This window comes from Lonchura striata, chromosome 1, assembly GCF_050655825.1.
Source record: "Lonchura striata isolate lonStrDom1 chromosome 1, ASM5065582v1, whole genome shotgun sequence".
Lineage (NCBI taxonomy): Eukaryota > Metazoa > Chordata > Aves > Passeriformes > Estrildidae > Lonchura > Lonchura striata.
The window spans coordinates 113810313-113825356 of NC_140703.1; the positions used below are offsets into that span (position 1 = coordinate 113810313).

A 15044-nucleotide genomic window follows, 5' to 3' on the forward strand; every position below is an offset into this window, starting at 1 on the left:
GATTTCATCTTTGTTCATTTGTATCATTTGCAAACTCTTTGGATTCTGAGAAATGCACCCCTACTGCTTCCAGTCACTTTTAATCTGTATTTCACGTGGCAGTTTGGTGCCTGTCATAACACCGGGATTGCTTTGGAAGCAGAATGTCAATTAACTTCCACTTTCACACCAAGTTAAATGTGTGGATTAATAAACTGGAGAACAGCGTAGGTTTAAGTAAGAATCAGCCTTTAGAATTGCCTTACAGTTAGAAAAGTGACTTTTAGGAAATGTTTTCTTGACTTGATCTGCTTCCTCTGTGCAGTCAGAGGCCAAACTGTTTATTTTACTGGCAATCCATCTTTATTGCTTGTGTTGGCTTTAATGTTTCCATTCAGACAATCCACACATTAAATATGAGAAAGATTCTGATATCCTAAAATCCTAATAAGTTTACAAACCATTCATTTAAAGTGGATTCAAAGGGAGTCCAGCAAAGTTCGTTTTTTTTTTTTATTTTAGGGTCAGAAAAGCATTACATTTCAAGGATGAAAACCCACTATGCCTCTGACAGATGGGACACTTTACTCAACGTGACCAAACCCCCGCCATCAATTTGCGGAGCACCAACCTCTCACAAAATTTTTAAAGAAGAAAAAAAAAAAAAAAAAAAAAAAAAAAAAAAAAAAAAAAAAGGGAAAATCCTGGCCCTTCTGATGGCAAAGATAACTTACCCAGCGTGATGTGATGCAATGATGCCTTTCTAAGTCAGCAGCCAGCCAGCTGTCTCCCTGCTGCTGCTCCTGCTTTTCCCATGCTCCGGAGGAGCGGGGCTGGAGCAGCCAGGCCACTTGCACAGCCGCTGTCAAGTCAAAGGGCAAGAGCAAAGCTTAGAATAAACACGTTGTTTTCACCCGCTCGCTTGAAGTGCTGCCAAATCTCTAAACATCAGCGCACATAAATCGGTGAGGATCACGGAGCCTGAGGCCCGAGCAGCAGCTGGAATCTTGTAGCTGTTACCTGGAATTGTCCGAATGAACAGCTTCCCCATTCCTTGAGGCTACGTGGAAAATCTCAAAAAACACAATAGGGAAAGTGCAGCCAACACCAAGGAAAAGAAGCCCCAATTATTTCTTTCTTTGGTTCTCTTTATTTACAGTCATCTCAAATTTGCAGCGATGGAAGCAGAGGGGGGAGGAATGGGGTGTCCTTTTGGAGCTCTTTAAAGATGCTGGTTTTCCAAGACTGTGCAGAAGAAAGCAGCCATTGATTCTAGAGATAAATACTGAAGTTATTCCGAGGGGAGGAAAACTGAAGATAAGCAGCTCTGGGCCCAGCAGTAAAACCCAAACAGCAGGAGCTGAGCAGCTGCAGGAAGGGTAGACTGATAGATTTTTCTCAGTCCAATGGTGACCTTCAAGAGGCAGGAGTGGGGCAGAGTAGTTAAGCTCCTTCCCTGAACTCCAAAATTCAACAGCTTTGAAATGGTTCTTCAGCAAGGACTTGAGAGAAAAAGTTCCTTCTCCACATCCAGCTGCCAAGAGAGAAGGAGTTGAAAAACACCGATTTCTTATGGCTAATGGGAGGGTGATATAAAAGATGGAGTCCATTGACTGGTGTCCAGAGACAACAACCTGGTATGAATTCCAGCACCATTCCACTTCCCAGCAGCTGGATTTCTCACCAGGGTGGATTGCTGGTTTTGGACACCTCCCCATTTTTTCCTGTCTGTTAACAGTCTTCTACTAGTAAGTATTTGGAACAGTTGTAAAGCTTTTTTTGTATCTCAACGGCCTTGCCATTGCCTGAATGCAGTTTCAAAATCTCTGGCATTTCTGCCCAGCCTATCTGAAGTGTATTTTTGTCACGCTGTTAATAAGCACTGCATCTCCTGGGAGAACGTCAGCTAGCTCAGAGCTCTTAAACAATGTACGTCCCCAAGACAGAAGTTGTAAGGAAAAAATGTTTCCCATGTTTTACTCATTTTTATTCTGGGTTGCTCACTAAATAGATGTGATGTACAAAGAGAAAATTGGGACCACTAACTCCTCATCTATAAAGTAAGGATGAGAACCTAAGGAATTATGCAACTTGCCAGGCAGCCAGAAGTCTCACAAACGATCCAGTCCAACACCTGAGTCATAAGGACCATCCTTGCTCTCGGTTCCTGCATTTTCCTTCTGTATTTTGAGTTTCTTTCCAGCTCCCCTCACATTTCTCCCAGTCCTCAAACTATAGGATACACCTCACTTTTAGGAATACCCTAGGAGAGTTTGGGAAACATCCATGCAGTTCAGAATGGGCTTGTCTGGCATGATTTTAAGCTAAATAAAAAAAGCACAGAAGATGCCTTTTGGAAAGGAGCACCTGGAAATGAGTAGTGGAAGCATGGAGGGTTATTGCTCTCAAGTCCTTTTCCAAGTCTCCAGGAAAGAGTAATTCTTGCTCCCCTCTTTGGGGCACAACATGAGCATTTGTGTAGCACAAGGTGTGTCATGGCTTGCATGTTCCCTCTCCCCTGACAGAGAGATGCTGTCACACATTTTAGAAACCAGTTGTACCCCCATGGCCAAATGGAATAGCAAGAACACCTCATTATCATGGACAGATATGAGACAGAAACAGAAAACAAAGCAAAATAACAACCAACAATAACCAAAAAGCAAGCATAAATAATCTACATTAGCTCATTTCTTACATTACTGCTTTAGGAAGTGTCTGTTTGGGAAAGGGCACTGCCATTTGAACCACATTTCAGACTGGAGTAACAAAACCAAGCCCACTAAGAATTTTAGGTGTTGATTTTAACAAAGACATGTGGCCTGGGCTCTGTGAGTAGTAGAAGTTAAAATGCATGTAGGCTGTATTCTGTGATGCTATGGATTTACAGGAACATGTTCCTGTCAATCTATTTTGCAGTTAAAAGTTTGTAAAGAGGCCAGGGGAGACCAAAACAAATTTTGAGACTGACTCCACACACTGAGACAAAGTTTTTGGGATGTTTCATTATAAATACACAAACTTATGACTCTAACTATGCATTGATATGAACTGAACACTGAGGATAGTATCTAAGCACTGAAACGATAGAATCAAAGAAAAAAGTATTTACAATTCCATTAAAAAGAGCCACATGAGAGGAGAAGGATGATCTGGAAACTTGGTGGGATATTTTGTTTAAAATCCTAAGAGTTTAATTGATGTTACTCAGAGTTGAGAGGATCTCTGGTTATGGAGTCAATCACTCAGGTGTTACAGAAGTAACCTGGTCTGAAGGGACAATATGGGGGATTGATTCCTGCCTTTAATCACCTCCTTGGAAGGCGCAGAAAAGACAAAGCCAGGCTTGTCAGAAATGTGGAGTAAGGATCAGCATCAAGAGACAAAAAAAACCCCCAAAAAACCCCAATTAGACAACAGGTAAAGGCTTTTTGTTTGTCTTTTAAATCCCAAGAGTGTCCAATGCTGGAGAAGGTGACCAGAGAGCCTGCAGGATCTCCATCCTTGAGTGTATTCAGAGCTGACCTGGACAAGGTCTAGGACAAACTGATCTAATTGCAGCTGCTGCAGAGCAGAGCACTGATCATCTCAGGACTTCCAAGCTCAGTTTGCACAATTCTGATATTATGACACTACACAGGATACTGGGAGTGTGTTTTCTGCTCACTCACTGCACATCAGCCACTGACTGGACCCACCAGGAATTCAAACCGTTTGGAACAGACAAGCAGTGGCATCTCTTGTGGTGAGAGAAAAGACCTGGGACAGGTTTTTAGGGCTCAGTGGATGTGTTCTGGTTGTTAACAATGGGGATGTACTGTGGAAGATCTGTCAGTGCACTCAGGGAAAAGTCTTCATTTCCCAATTTGAAAGAATACTTGAAGAGATCCTTAGAGATTTCAGTTCTCATCGTGACTGGAGGACATGGGAAGCCCCAGAAGGAGCAAAAATCTCTTGAACTTGTAATACCTAAAGCTGTAATACCACAGGCTGTGTTTGCAGTACCACTACTGGATCTTAGACTAGTGGGTTTCCAATGGCTGTCCAAAACCTGATGGCTTCCCAGTTACTTTAAATGTGAGAAAATGATGAAAAGCAGTTTTGTTAGCAGTTTGCTGCACTTAAAAAACAAACAAACAACCCCCCCCCAAAAAAAAAAAAACAAAAAAACAACAACAAAGTTTAAAAGCCATCCCCTTTGACAAGGAAAGTCAAACAGAGGAAAGTCAATTCCAATTTCCAGATTTCAGATTTTCTTGTACCCTCCCAGTAATGCAATTTACTTTGAAAACCCCACTGCTGAAATCTGTGCTGGGCCTGAACAGCTGGTTTTCACAGTAACTAAGATGAGACTTAATTTGAGGTTTTCCAGGAATTATGTTAGCATCCTGGATTATACATTCTTCCAAACAAGATCCCTGACTTATCTGACAAGTGCCTAGCACAGCAAGACAAAGATACGAATGTTACAGAATTTGAGCATATTGTGTCATATCCTGCTTGAAATTTAAATGTTAGCATATGACTCAAGCACAGCAACATCTGATAATAGCCAAGGACAAAAACATGAAGCCTTTTTCATTGAAATCCAGGAAAACACAACAGTGGGAAAAAATTCTTGGTGCCTTCCTTGCATAATCTGCCTTCCCAGGGCAGACTGGTTCACTGAGCAGGGCAAACCTAAGACATGCACCACAAGAGTTGTGAGGTTTTTTGACTTCCAGCTTCATTTTAGAGATGCAGAAAGATCACAAGGTACCAAGGCAGGGTTACATGGATAGAAAAGACATGCACCACAAGAGTTGTGAGGTTTTTTGACCTCCAGCTTCATTTTAGAGGTGCAGAAAGATCACAAGACACCAAGGCAGGGTTACATGGATAGAAAAGGCATCCACCATTAATTTTTTGCTGTGATCATGAAACAAGGGTAGCAAAATGCCCATCCCAAAACCAGATTAGAATCTCCTTAGTTAGAAATGTAGCTGAGCAGAGGGTGGGAGTTGACTGAAAACAAGATCCATTTCTACCTCAACCCACTCCTCCTGGGCTGAGCCAGTCCCTGTTTAGAACACCAGCCCTCCTGAGAAATAAAAAGGGCACGAGGTGAGCAAGTCTGACTCCCAACAGCCAACAGTGACAGCTACTGTGGGCAGGCTGAGTAAATACACATTTCACTTTTACTGTGTCGAGTCTGACAATTTGCAGCCTCCTCCTGCAATCCCAGAGCAGCTCAGAGCACAGTTCAGCACCAGTGCAGCTCTGAGCTCCGGGGCTCAGGTTACCACCTGGAGTCTCAGGTAATAACAAATCACAGCAGCATTACTGGGGCCTCCTGTGGGCCCTTCACAAAGGAAGACCCTGATTCTTTCATGTTTTTAATGTTAGCAGCAAATTCCTCTCCCTTTTACAAGTACAGAGTACATGGGACCATTGGTGTCTCCAAGTGACTTTCTGCTCTTTATTCCTCAGCACGTGGATTTATACATTAACAGATTTCTAAATTTCAGTTGGAGTCACTAACATGCTCTTTATTTTTTACAGCACAATAAAATTGCTTGCCAGGGGTTTCTGACTTAAAATTCTACACAGCAAATTGATGTAGGCCTCTTGATCCTTCTTACCACATTTTTGCCAAGTTACAGTATAAAATATCTGCTCTACTAATTGCACCCAGGGATTCACATCCAATATCCAGATAGACTCCTAAAGCTGACTCTGTTTTCCCTTTGATCTTGCCTGGTCTGCTGCTTGAAAGAATACAGACAGGTGATGGAAAATGCTGGAGTTATTGCAAGAACTGCTTAAAGGCCAATTAACTCCAAAAAAGCCCAAAATGAACAAGAAGCCAAAATGGAACTAAACCCACAACAGCTGGCGGCCATCAAGGCGATTTTCCCAGAAGGCAGAAGACTGTTACTAATAGGATGGAAATACAAAATTTACTGAGACCAACTGTAACTGCTGATAACGTGTATTGAGAAGTGCCTCATGGCTCACATTTTCTGCAGAGCAAGACTGAGGCTGGACAGCAATTTTAACTTTTAGTCTGGGGAAAAAAAGAAGTAGGAAATTAAACATATTCCAAACAATTAGTACCAGGAGCTGTTTTCACCCTTATGGTATTTTCATCACATTCGAAAATATTCATTCAAGTGTTTCTATCCATAGAAATAGGTTTTTTCCTCAAAGTTTAATCAACACAGTAAAAGTCTATTAGGATCTGCCCACTGAGATTCTCTTACACTTAAAATTATTTCAATTACTGCAGAACTTGAATTTTGGAGGCCCCAACAGATGATTAAATAAAGTTGTATGTTCTGTTCTCCCTTTACAAGAGCAGAGGTTTTGAGATGTTTCAATCACATTACATAACCTTGCATTCCTCCACTAACACAAAACATTCACTCTTGCCACAGGAGACAAACACTTGTGCTGCTCCCAGCCAATGATTTCAACTCCCAAATCCAGAGTAAACATTACCTCTTCAGAGCTGGGAACACGTCTGTGTGCAAGGAGCACAGCCCACTGCAGTGCAGGGACAGCACCACCAAATTCAACTCCACAGGAGTTGGATCCCACGGGATTCTTTGGCTTGGTCCTGTAAGAATGGTCAATATCTAAAGTTTGGAGACACTGAAAAGTCAGGACTTTTTTACACTGTCACCAAATAATATATATGGAGAGGTAGAAAAGGTATTTTTATTCAGTGATGATTCATTTGCAGTTCACTCATAAAAGTCAAGAAGTGAGGGACTCCCAATAACAGGAAGAACTGTTCAAAAGCCCAAGTTATTATGCCTTTATTATTTATTATCTGATTTCAATTACACAGATGAAGCAACAGTGCTAAAGAGAACAATTCACCATGCAGCCTGGGTGTTTGCTGTAAGTGTGGCTCTCTCAGTGCCTTGGTGATGGTCTTCCAGAGGATGGCTGAGGCTGCCTGTACTTGGCCAGGACAGCGATATAATCGTGAAAGGTGAAAGTGTGATACTCGTGGTGCTGCAGGTTCTTGTAGGTGGAATTATCAAACTCCTCCGGGGCAGGCTGAGCTGTCTCTGTGAAAACAAACAGGAACTGGTGACTATGAGGATGCCACACCAGAGGACAATGTTTTTAAGCACTGAGTCAGCCTTCATGAATTGTCAGATCCCTCATCCACTTAACATTTGAAAGAAAAAAGTCAGCAACTTTAACAAAAGAAGCCCAGCTGGTGCCTCGTCTGGCAGCACATGCAGTGGGGAACGGGGATCAGCACAAGGCATCTCTTACAGCACAGGTTTTAAACCTAAACCACCACCTAATGCTGGGGGTGGACAGGGCAGAACATTCCATTTATCTCTGGAAGGCATATGTCCACATTTCCTGGCTTTCTCATATTTGTCTTGGTTTTCATTCCAGCCAGAACAGTAGGTGACATTCTTAGCAAACCAGGAGGGGCAAAAGAGCAGTACAAATGATGTATCATCCTGTCAGACCACAAGAACTGCTCTCAGAACTGCTTTACAGTTTGAATTTTTGCCATGGGGAGAAGCAATGGACTTAACAAGATCTCCACCATTTAATTTCAAATGTGGTTATACCAAACAGCAATCTATCAAGAGCCTTTGATGTAAATTTATTTTCTTGTAAATATAATCTTCTAATCTTTGTATTAGCACTCCTTCAAAAAAGAGTAACCCAATACAGTTATTTAGAACTCCTTACTTCCTGTTAAAGCCAACATTAATTCTTATGCTTTTAGAATATTATGCAAATCTAGGCAGTATAATTTTCATAAAAGGTTCTTGTTGCAGGCTGATTTTACAACCAAGCAAATTTCAAGAATTAAAACTTTACTCCTAATATTAATTTATTCTTGTATACCCAGAGTTTTAACAACAGAAGAAGACACAAAGTGTAGTGAAAACCTTTGTAATATAAGTTTGTATGTAGTGGTTCAGGTTAGATTGTATTAAGCCCTTATTTTAACAGGTCCATCTAAAATAAAAACACGAGAAATTGAACACCAGGATTTCCCTTTACTTATGACATAATTACAGCAGTGTGAAGCTATCAGATTAAGAAATATCTGTAGCATTTAGCAAGGCTTGCTTGTAAAACTCAAGGAAGTAAGTAATGGTTTCAGCAAAACATGACAGGAAATATCCCTGTGCCTACTGCTCAGTTCTGACACAGCTCACAGGAGATGAGATCCAAAGAGAAAAGGCAGATGATGCTCTTTGCTGCAAAGAGCCCCAAGAACAGGCAAGGGGAGGCAAGAGTAGCTCAACCTGCAAGAGCCAGTTGTTCCAAATTCAGAGACAGATGTGCAGGAAGAGAAGCAGATGGAGCCTTGTTCTTCCTGCCCAAATACACTGCACTTGGCTTCTCAAAGGAAAAATTCATTCCTGGGTTCATCCTCCCCAACTTCATCCTTCATCTCTGCTTTATTTCTTAAAAAGCAAGCACTTCTCGGGATGCTCTTCTGAAATGAATCACAGGCCTATTTCTGAGTTCCCAGCTACAACTTTGCTCCTCACTCAGCAGTTCAAGGCAGCAGTTTTTGCTGACTGCTCTACAAAGGGATGACATCACCTGAACAACCAGGTTTGCATTGAGAAAAATTCTTTTCACATCTTTTCTATGGCTGCCTCAGAGTTTGCAGACTTAAGGGCACAGGGGCAGGACAGAAGTAGGAATTACAGGTGGTAGAGTCAGTGTGAATGCTGAACAAGGAAAAGCAGTGGCTGTTCTCAAAGAAGGAAGAAAGAACAAGATACATCTGGAGACAACAGAAAAAAAGAATATTTGAGCATCTAGAACTCCGCTGTGGATGAATGGTGAGAAAAGCATCATCTGTAGATAAAAACAAAGAGCCCTTCCCAAACTTTTGTTATTTTTAAAAGAAAGCTTATGGTGTTGACTGCAAATCAAAATATCATTTGCAAAGTTCTGCATTTTGTTTTTTAAACGGCAAAATTACTTAGGTTGGAAAAGACCTCCAAGATTGAGTCCAGCACAGAGGGCCACTTCCAGTCATCTGAGCTGCCACCAAGGAAGAAGGTAAGGAAACAGATTAAATTATGAGCCAACTTACCCCTCAAAGAGAAGACAGACCTTTTACTCAGCACCATCTTCTAGAAGCTGACATACAAATGCAAATATTTTGTCCCTTAACCTGGTCAGGCACTTCAGAGTCACAGAATGTCTCAGGTTGGAAGCCACCTGTGTAGGTCAGCTGGCCCAACCCCAAATGCTCAGGCAGGGTCAGCTACAGCAGGAGGCCCAGGGCCCCATCCAGACAGCTTCTGAGTGTCTCCAAGGATGGAGACCCCACAACCTCTCTGTGCAACTTGTGCAGCGCTCTATCACTCACAGTAAAAAAAAGTGTTTACTGATGTTCAGCAAAACCCTGTGTTTCAGTTTGCAACCACTGCTTCTTGTCTCATCACTGTGCACCACTGAAAAGCCTTACCTCTCCTGTTATTTCTACACGTTGGTGATGCTCTGTCTAAACCCTCTCTTTACTGGGCTGGACAGTCCCAGCTCTCTCAGCCTTTCTTCACAGGAGAGATATTCCAGTCCCTCCATCATTTCAGTGGCACTTTGGTGCTTTCTGTCCAGCAGCCCCACATGTCCCTTGCACTGGGGAGCCCCAAACTGAACACTGCACCCCCAGGGCACCTCACCAGGGAAGGAGCTGCAGCTCCCTCAGCCTGCTCCTCCCAGGTCAGCCTTGGTGGCCTTTGCTGCAAGGGCACATTGCTGGCTCACATTCAGTTTGCTGTTCCCCCAGGGCCTTTCCTGCACGATGATACCCAAGCAACCTTACAATTAATGCTGCTTTTACTTCCAAGCAGGCAAATTATTTAATTCATAGTAGCAATGAGAAGAGGGGTCTCAAAAATGGCAGATTTATACTGCCTAAGATGAAAAGCAGAATCTTGACAGACCAGGACAGAGAGACATCTGCTACTGAGATACACAAAATGAGATCAGCAGGACCATCAATTTACAGGATGGTAGTAACTAAGAAGGGTAGGTCAGATAGGGAAGCATAGCTGAGGAGACGATTACGTGATGCACAGTGGTCTTTCCATTGTCTCCTCCCCAGCTCTCTACAAAACTGACTCACTACTTCCACATGAGTTGCAATCTTCCAGTCTCAGAATCAACAATGCCTATTTCTGACATTACACTACGATTTCTCAAAGTCTTCTGAAATCTGAAACATTGACAGCTTGAAAAAAAACCCTCAAAACAAAACCCAAAAAAAAAACCCCAAAACAAAACCAGAAATATAGCAGGGTTTAAGCAACAATGAGATGGCACCAAATTTGACTCATAAGAATGGCAGCTACCAAATCCTTCCAAAAAAAGAGAAGAATGAAAACAAGTGTTGTCATATAAAACTCATGATTTTGCTCACAGTGGAAACAATCTTGTTTCCATTTTATAAGTAACTGTTTTATGAAACTATAAATACAGAGAAATGAAACCACTTCCTTTCATAGCATAGCTGGAGACTGAGTATTACTGACAGATTATAACAATTAGCAACGAACAATTTATCTTCCAGAAAGTCACTGCCACTCTGCCAGCTTCAGTACAAAGATCAGAGAAGATGTGGAAACCCTTTAAAAATGTCAAACCCTAGCCCAGATGAATTAATACCGTTCAAACAATTTAAAGCTGTACCCTCAATTGTGCTGCTTTCTCCAGCCTGGACTTCTGATTCCTGCATGGTCTCCTCCCTTGCTGTGGTGCCCATCGCCAACACTGTGCTTCCAGAAGTCTCTTCCACTTTAGGAGAAGTTACTTGTTTTGCTTCCAGCTCTTGTGCCTCCTTCATCTTTTCCTTCGCTCCTCTGGATAGCAGATCTTGCTTTTTATCTTCCTGAGTCACTGCTGAGGCTTTCAGCTGAATAGCTGCTACCTGGGTTCCAATGGACTTTTCCTCCACATGATCAGATTTACGAGCGACATCTGTCAGGTTCAGACTTTTCAGCACATGTGGTTCTAACACCAACTTCCGTTCTTTTGGAGGGGATTTTACTTTGGGGTCTCTTGCTTTGGATTTTGATGTTTCCTGGCTGACTGATGTTTTAGAAAATTTGACCTGCTTCACAGGAGACACATTAATTTCTGGTTTGCGTGGCAGCTTCTTAATTCCGTATTCTTTGAGGGATTTCTGGGACAATTTCTCTTTTGCCAGCATTGATGCCTTTACTGCTATGTTCTCAGAAAAGATGGCATCTCGTCTGGGAAACTCAACTTTAGTTTTAACAGCAACTTGTGAATCATCAACATTTTCATCTTCTGAATCTGAGCTAGAATCTGACTCTGAGCTGGATGAAGTCTGTTCCTCAGCTAACTCTTTCCTCAGGCCTCTTCCTGCTGCAGGTGTGGTGAGTTTTTCCTCCTCATGGGAGGAAGCAACTCCTCCTCGCTGAGGAAACGCAACCTCAGTTTTTCTTGACATGGGCATCCTTGTGTCTTCAGCAGGCTTTGCAGCTTCCTTGAGGGTGGTACTAGAAATGCTCTCACCTTTGTCTGCAGACAGCAGGAGAGAGCTAGAAGACAACATTTTACGAAATTCAACTGGTGCCTTCATGGCAAGCAGCTTGGTGCTTCCCTGTGGTGCCACTACATCTAGGAAACGGCATAAAGAGGATTATCATCATTGTATCTGACATCACTATTACTGATCTTAGTCAAACAGTTTTAACTTTCTAAGATAATCTGGTACAAAAATAAACTAAAAGCAATTATAATGCTAAATACAGGCATTGCAAAGCAGGAAGTTTTTAGACTTTTTAAGTAAAAGGAGCTGGAGTTCTACTAGCACATAACAGTTTTTGCTGCTGCAATGCTGAAACTCAAGAGATAAACCCTTATGTTCCTCACTTTGCCAGACCCCTCCAAGAGCTGGTTTTCCCTGTGCTTCAACTCTGCAGCACTGGAAAAGGTCTGCAGACACTTCCCTATCTCAGGTGAGCATCAGGATGGCTTGTCAGCCAAGCTTTTCAAGTGCTGCTGCAGTGTCAACACTGGTCTGTGAACAAGCAGAAGCAGAGACACAGTAAAGAGCCACAGCCACAGCTGCTTGCAAGAGTTATCCTGGAAGGAGAAGGGAGGGATGACTCCCAAAAGGAAAAGCAGCAGAGTAAGAGATACCTGAGGCCATCCAAGTATTTATTACTTGTTCACTGCCCACATGAGCTGCTAGCTGAGGTGTGCCCCCAGAGCTCAACACTATTTCCCCAAGACCTCATCTCCTCCAGGCTTCACTTCCTATTTTGTTCAAGACCTCTTTGTTAAAGAGGTCTTAGAAGATCTCCTGATGCTTCACATTTGTTTCTCAGTTTCTTCTCCCTCGTGGACACCTGCATTAAGCTAAACTCTCCAGACAAGGAACCAACAGTTGAAGGAGAAGGCAGCAATTTTCAGGTCCTTCCAGGGAATACATAATATCCCTCGGGTGCTTATTATCATCCTCAGGAGGCTGAGCAACAGCAAATACTGTTGTGGTTACAGAAAACAGGATGTCAAGGAGGACTGGAAGCACATTAAGAAGATTCACCATGGCTGAAATTTGCTATATCAAAGCCAACTCCATTACAAGTTGCATCACTTCCAACCAGCAGTAAAATTCAACAGATTTCCAGCCCATTATACAGATTTTTCTGCAAAGTTTGGAAATCCAGATCTACTTTATATGCCCATAAACTAAATTCAGCTCACTGGTATTTTATGGTAATACCTTGTATGATTTAAGGAGTTATTACCATTAGTTCTGAACAGAAGCAAATCTTTAGCAATGTCTAAATGAAAACATCACAGAAGAGACAAGCACACGAAAACAAAAGCAAAGTATTTAAGGAAGAAACGCAGAGTTTTTATCACAACAAAATACAATGAAAAAAAAATGTATCAAGTTCACAAGTAGTATTTTGAATAATTTCAAGCACATACTTCTCTCTGCCAGATGGAAGGTGCAGGATGGGAAGGAAGGGCAGGGGGAGGCAGGAGGATGGGCAGCCACCTTTGGAAGAGGTCTGACTCCCTGCACAGACTGACCCAGCCAAACAGCAGCCTGGAGAAACTAACACGTGAGGAAGTGTCAGGATGGAAGAGCTCTTCAGAGAGGCACAGCAGAGGTTAAACTAACACAAGAATGGCCAAAGGGAGCATAGACAAGGGAAAGCTGAGCAAAACCTGAAGAAGTATTAATGTTAAAACATCCTAAGAAATCAAGAAGGCAGGGAAAATTCAACTTGTCCATTAGTTACTGGAATAATATTTTAAACAGTTAAGTTTGGATAAGTGAAAAAGATAGATATTATGATTAAAAGCTGAAACATCCAATACAACTGATCCACTTTAATTAGGGTATTTCAAACTTTGCACCAGCTAATCTGTACCTGCATCACTTTGCCAAAAGAACACCACCTCCAAATCAAGAAACACCATTCCCAGATGTGTTCTTCCTGATGCTTGGAACATCAGCATCATTCCCAGCATGTATTTAAAGGCTGATCACACTCAGAGAGGTGACAGGCAGAAATTACAGGCCTATTTCCCATCATTGGCTCTGTATGTAAACACGACCACTTTATCAAAGCAAGGAGAATTTGCACATCCTGTTCCAGGCAGAATCTGGCGAAGGCACTGCACCCTATAAATCTTAATTAACCTGGGGTGTTTGCAGCTGGCCTAAAAGGGCTTCTGACACAAATCAGAGCTGCAGGACAGTGAACCCAGAAACTGATACTAAAGTGCATCTCAAATACACTTAATGTAAAAAAATAAATCATAATAAAAAGCAACTTGCTGTTCAATCAATCTATGCAGTGAAAGCTTCCTCAGCCAGGTTTTATTTGCTTTGGCATTTAAGAAGGTGGCAAAAGTCTGACTTCAACTGCTCTTTCAGTGATCTTTTCAACAGCAGTCAACAAATCTGATGGTTCCTACATATGGTTCCATGGAGCTTTCCTGTTTCAGCACCTGGATCTCTAATTTGGGACAGGAAACCTCACTGAACCACTGAGCCTCCATTTATACAAACAAGACATCAATCTCTGAAATTTATATTGCCTTTGGTCAGGGGTAAATGGGGTTCAAATACTCCTCAATGCGGGATGCAGGACAGCATCCAAACCCAGGCTTGCAGATCTATGGGGCAAGAAGCATTATTACCAAATTTAACACACAGGGCCATGGCAGCTTCTTACACTGCTGCCTGGAGCTGCTATTTGGGATATTTGGATTTTGGAAGTCCTTCTCTATCTCAGTCCTTCTATTTTTTAATCCTGATAACACAAACGTTTCAAAAGACAAGGTGAACATCTAAAGTTAAGAATTATATTTTGCACGTCATTAAGAACATTTCCAAGGATGGGACATCCACAGCTTCTCTGAGCAATCTGTGCCAGGGCCTCACCACCCTCGCAGTAAACAATTTTTTCCTGATATCTGATCTAACCCTAATTTCTTTCAGTTTGAAGCCATTCGCCCTCCTACAGGTTGAACAGCTGAGTTATGCAGCCCGGCCTTGAATATTAACATGAAGGAACACAGGAAAGAAGTGACAAGCTCATAAATATAAAACTATGTATGTATATATGTGTATATATGACTTATAAATATAACGCACACAGCCAGACCTTTACTTTTATTACTACAAGGTACATTTTATCAGAAACTCTCGTTTACATGGCGATGACCTTTCAGTCCTTGCTTTTCCCAGCTTATGCAGCGCCTCTTGCGAGGCCTGACTCTTCGCCATCTCCCCTGCCCCATTCCTTTTACTGACACCCCGACACCCCTCACACCCAAACCACCCTCTTACTCTTTGGCGGCGCCGTCCCGGTGCCCACCGGCTTCGTGCAGAGCCCCCTCGCCTCCAACTGCAACACCTGCAATAAAAGAGTTAACACAGCGGGAGGAAACCCCGACAGCGGAGGGCGTGCGGGTGCAGGAAGCCCCCGGAGGAGCCCCTTTACCTCGCGGCTCAGCGCCCTCCCGCCGCCCCTCAGCGCCGCGGCCGCCGCCATCTTGCCCGGAGCCCTCAGGGCGCCCCC

The 15044-nt window shown here is 42.6% G+C and overlaps 1 protein-coding gene across 2 annotated transcripts; it reads right to left on the reverse strand.

Moving 5' to 3' along the window:
* Window positions 1-6768: 6768 nt before the first annotated feature.
* NDUFV3 (NADH:ubiquinone oxidoreductase subunit V3) lies at window positions 6769-15041 on the reverse strand. 2 transcript variants are annotated; one of them, XM_085586649.1, is made up of 5 exons: window positions 14967-15041; window positions 14813-14879; window positions 12937-13066; window positions 10660-11613; window positions 6769-7037 (listed from the first exon to the last, which is right to left on the reverse strand). In XM_085586649.1, exons 4-5 carry the CDS (start codon window positions 11573-11575, stop codon window positions 6880-6882), a joined length of 1074 nt encoding a protein of 357 aa, XP_085442775.1. In that variant the 5' UTR covers window positions 11576-11613; window positions 12937-13066; window positions 14813-14879; window positions 14967-15041; the 3' UTR covers window positions 6769-6879. The 2 variants fall into 2 exon arrangements, with proteins under 2 accessions (XP_085442775.1, XP_021402438.3); XM_021546763.4 differs by lacking the exon at window positions 12937-13066.
* Window positions 15042-15044: the final 3 nt, after the last annotated feature.

Coding starts and splice junctions, on each gene's coding strand:
- NDUFV3 (XM_021546763.4), bottom strand. CDS start 15,017: ATGGCGGCGGCCGCGGCGCTGAGGGGCGGCGGGAGGGCGCTGAGCCGC. Junction 14,880..14,966: donor GGAGGGCGCTGAGCCGCGAG/GTAAAGGGGCTC, acceptor CTTTTATTGCAG/GTGTTGCAGTTGGAGGCGAG. Junction 11,614..14,812: donor CGGGACGGCGCCGCCAAAGA/GTAAGAGGGTGG, acceptor GCCGTTTCCTAG/ATGTAGTGGCACCACAGGGA.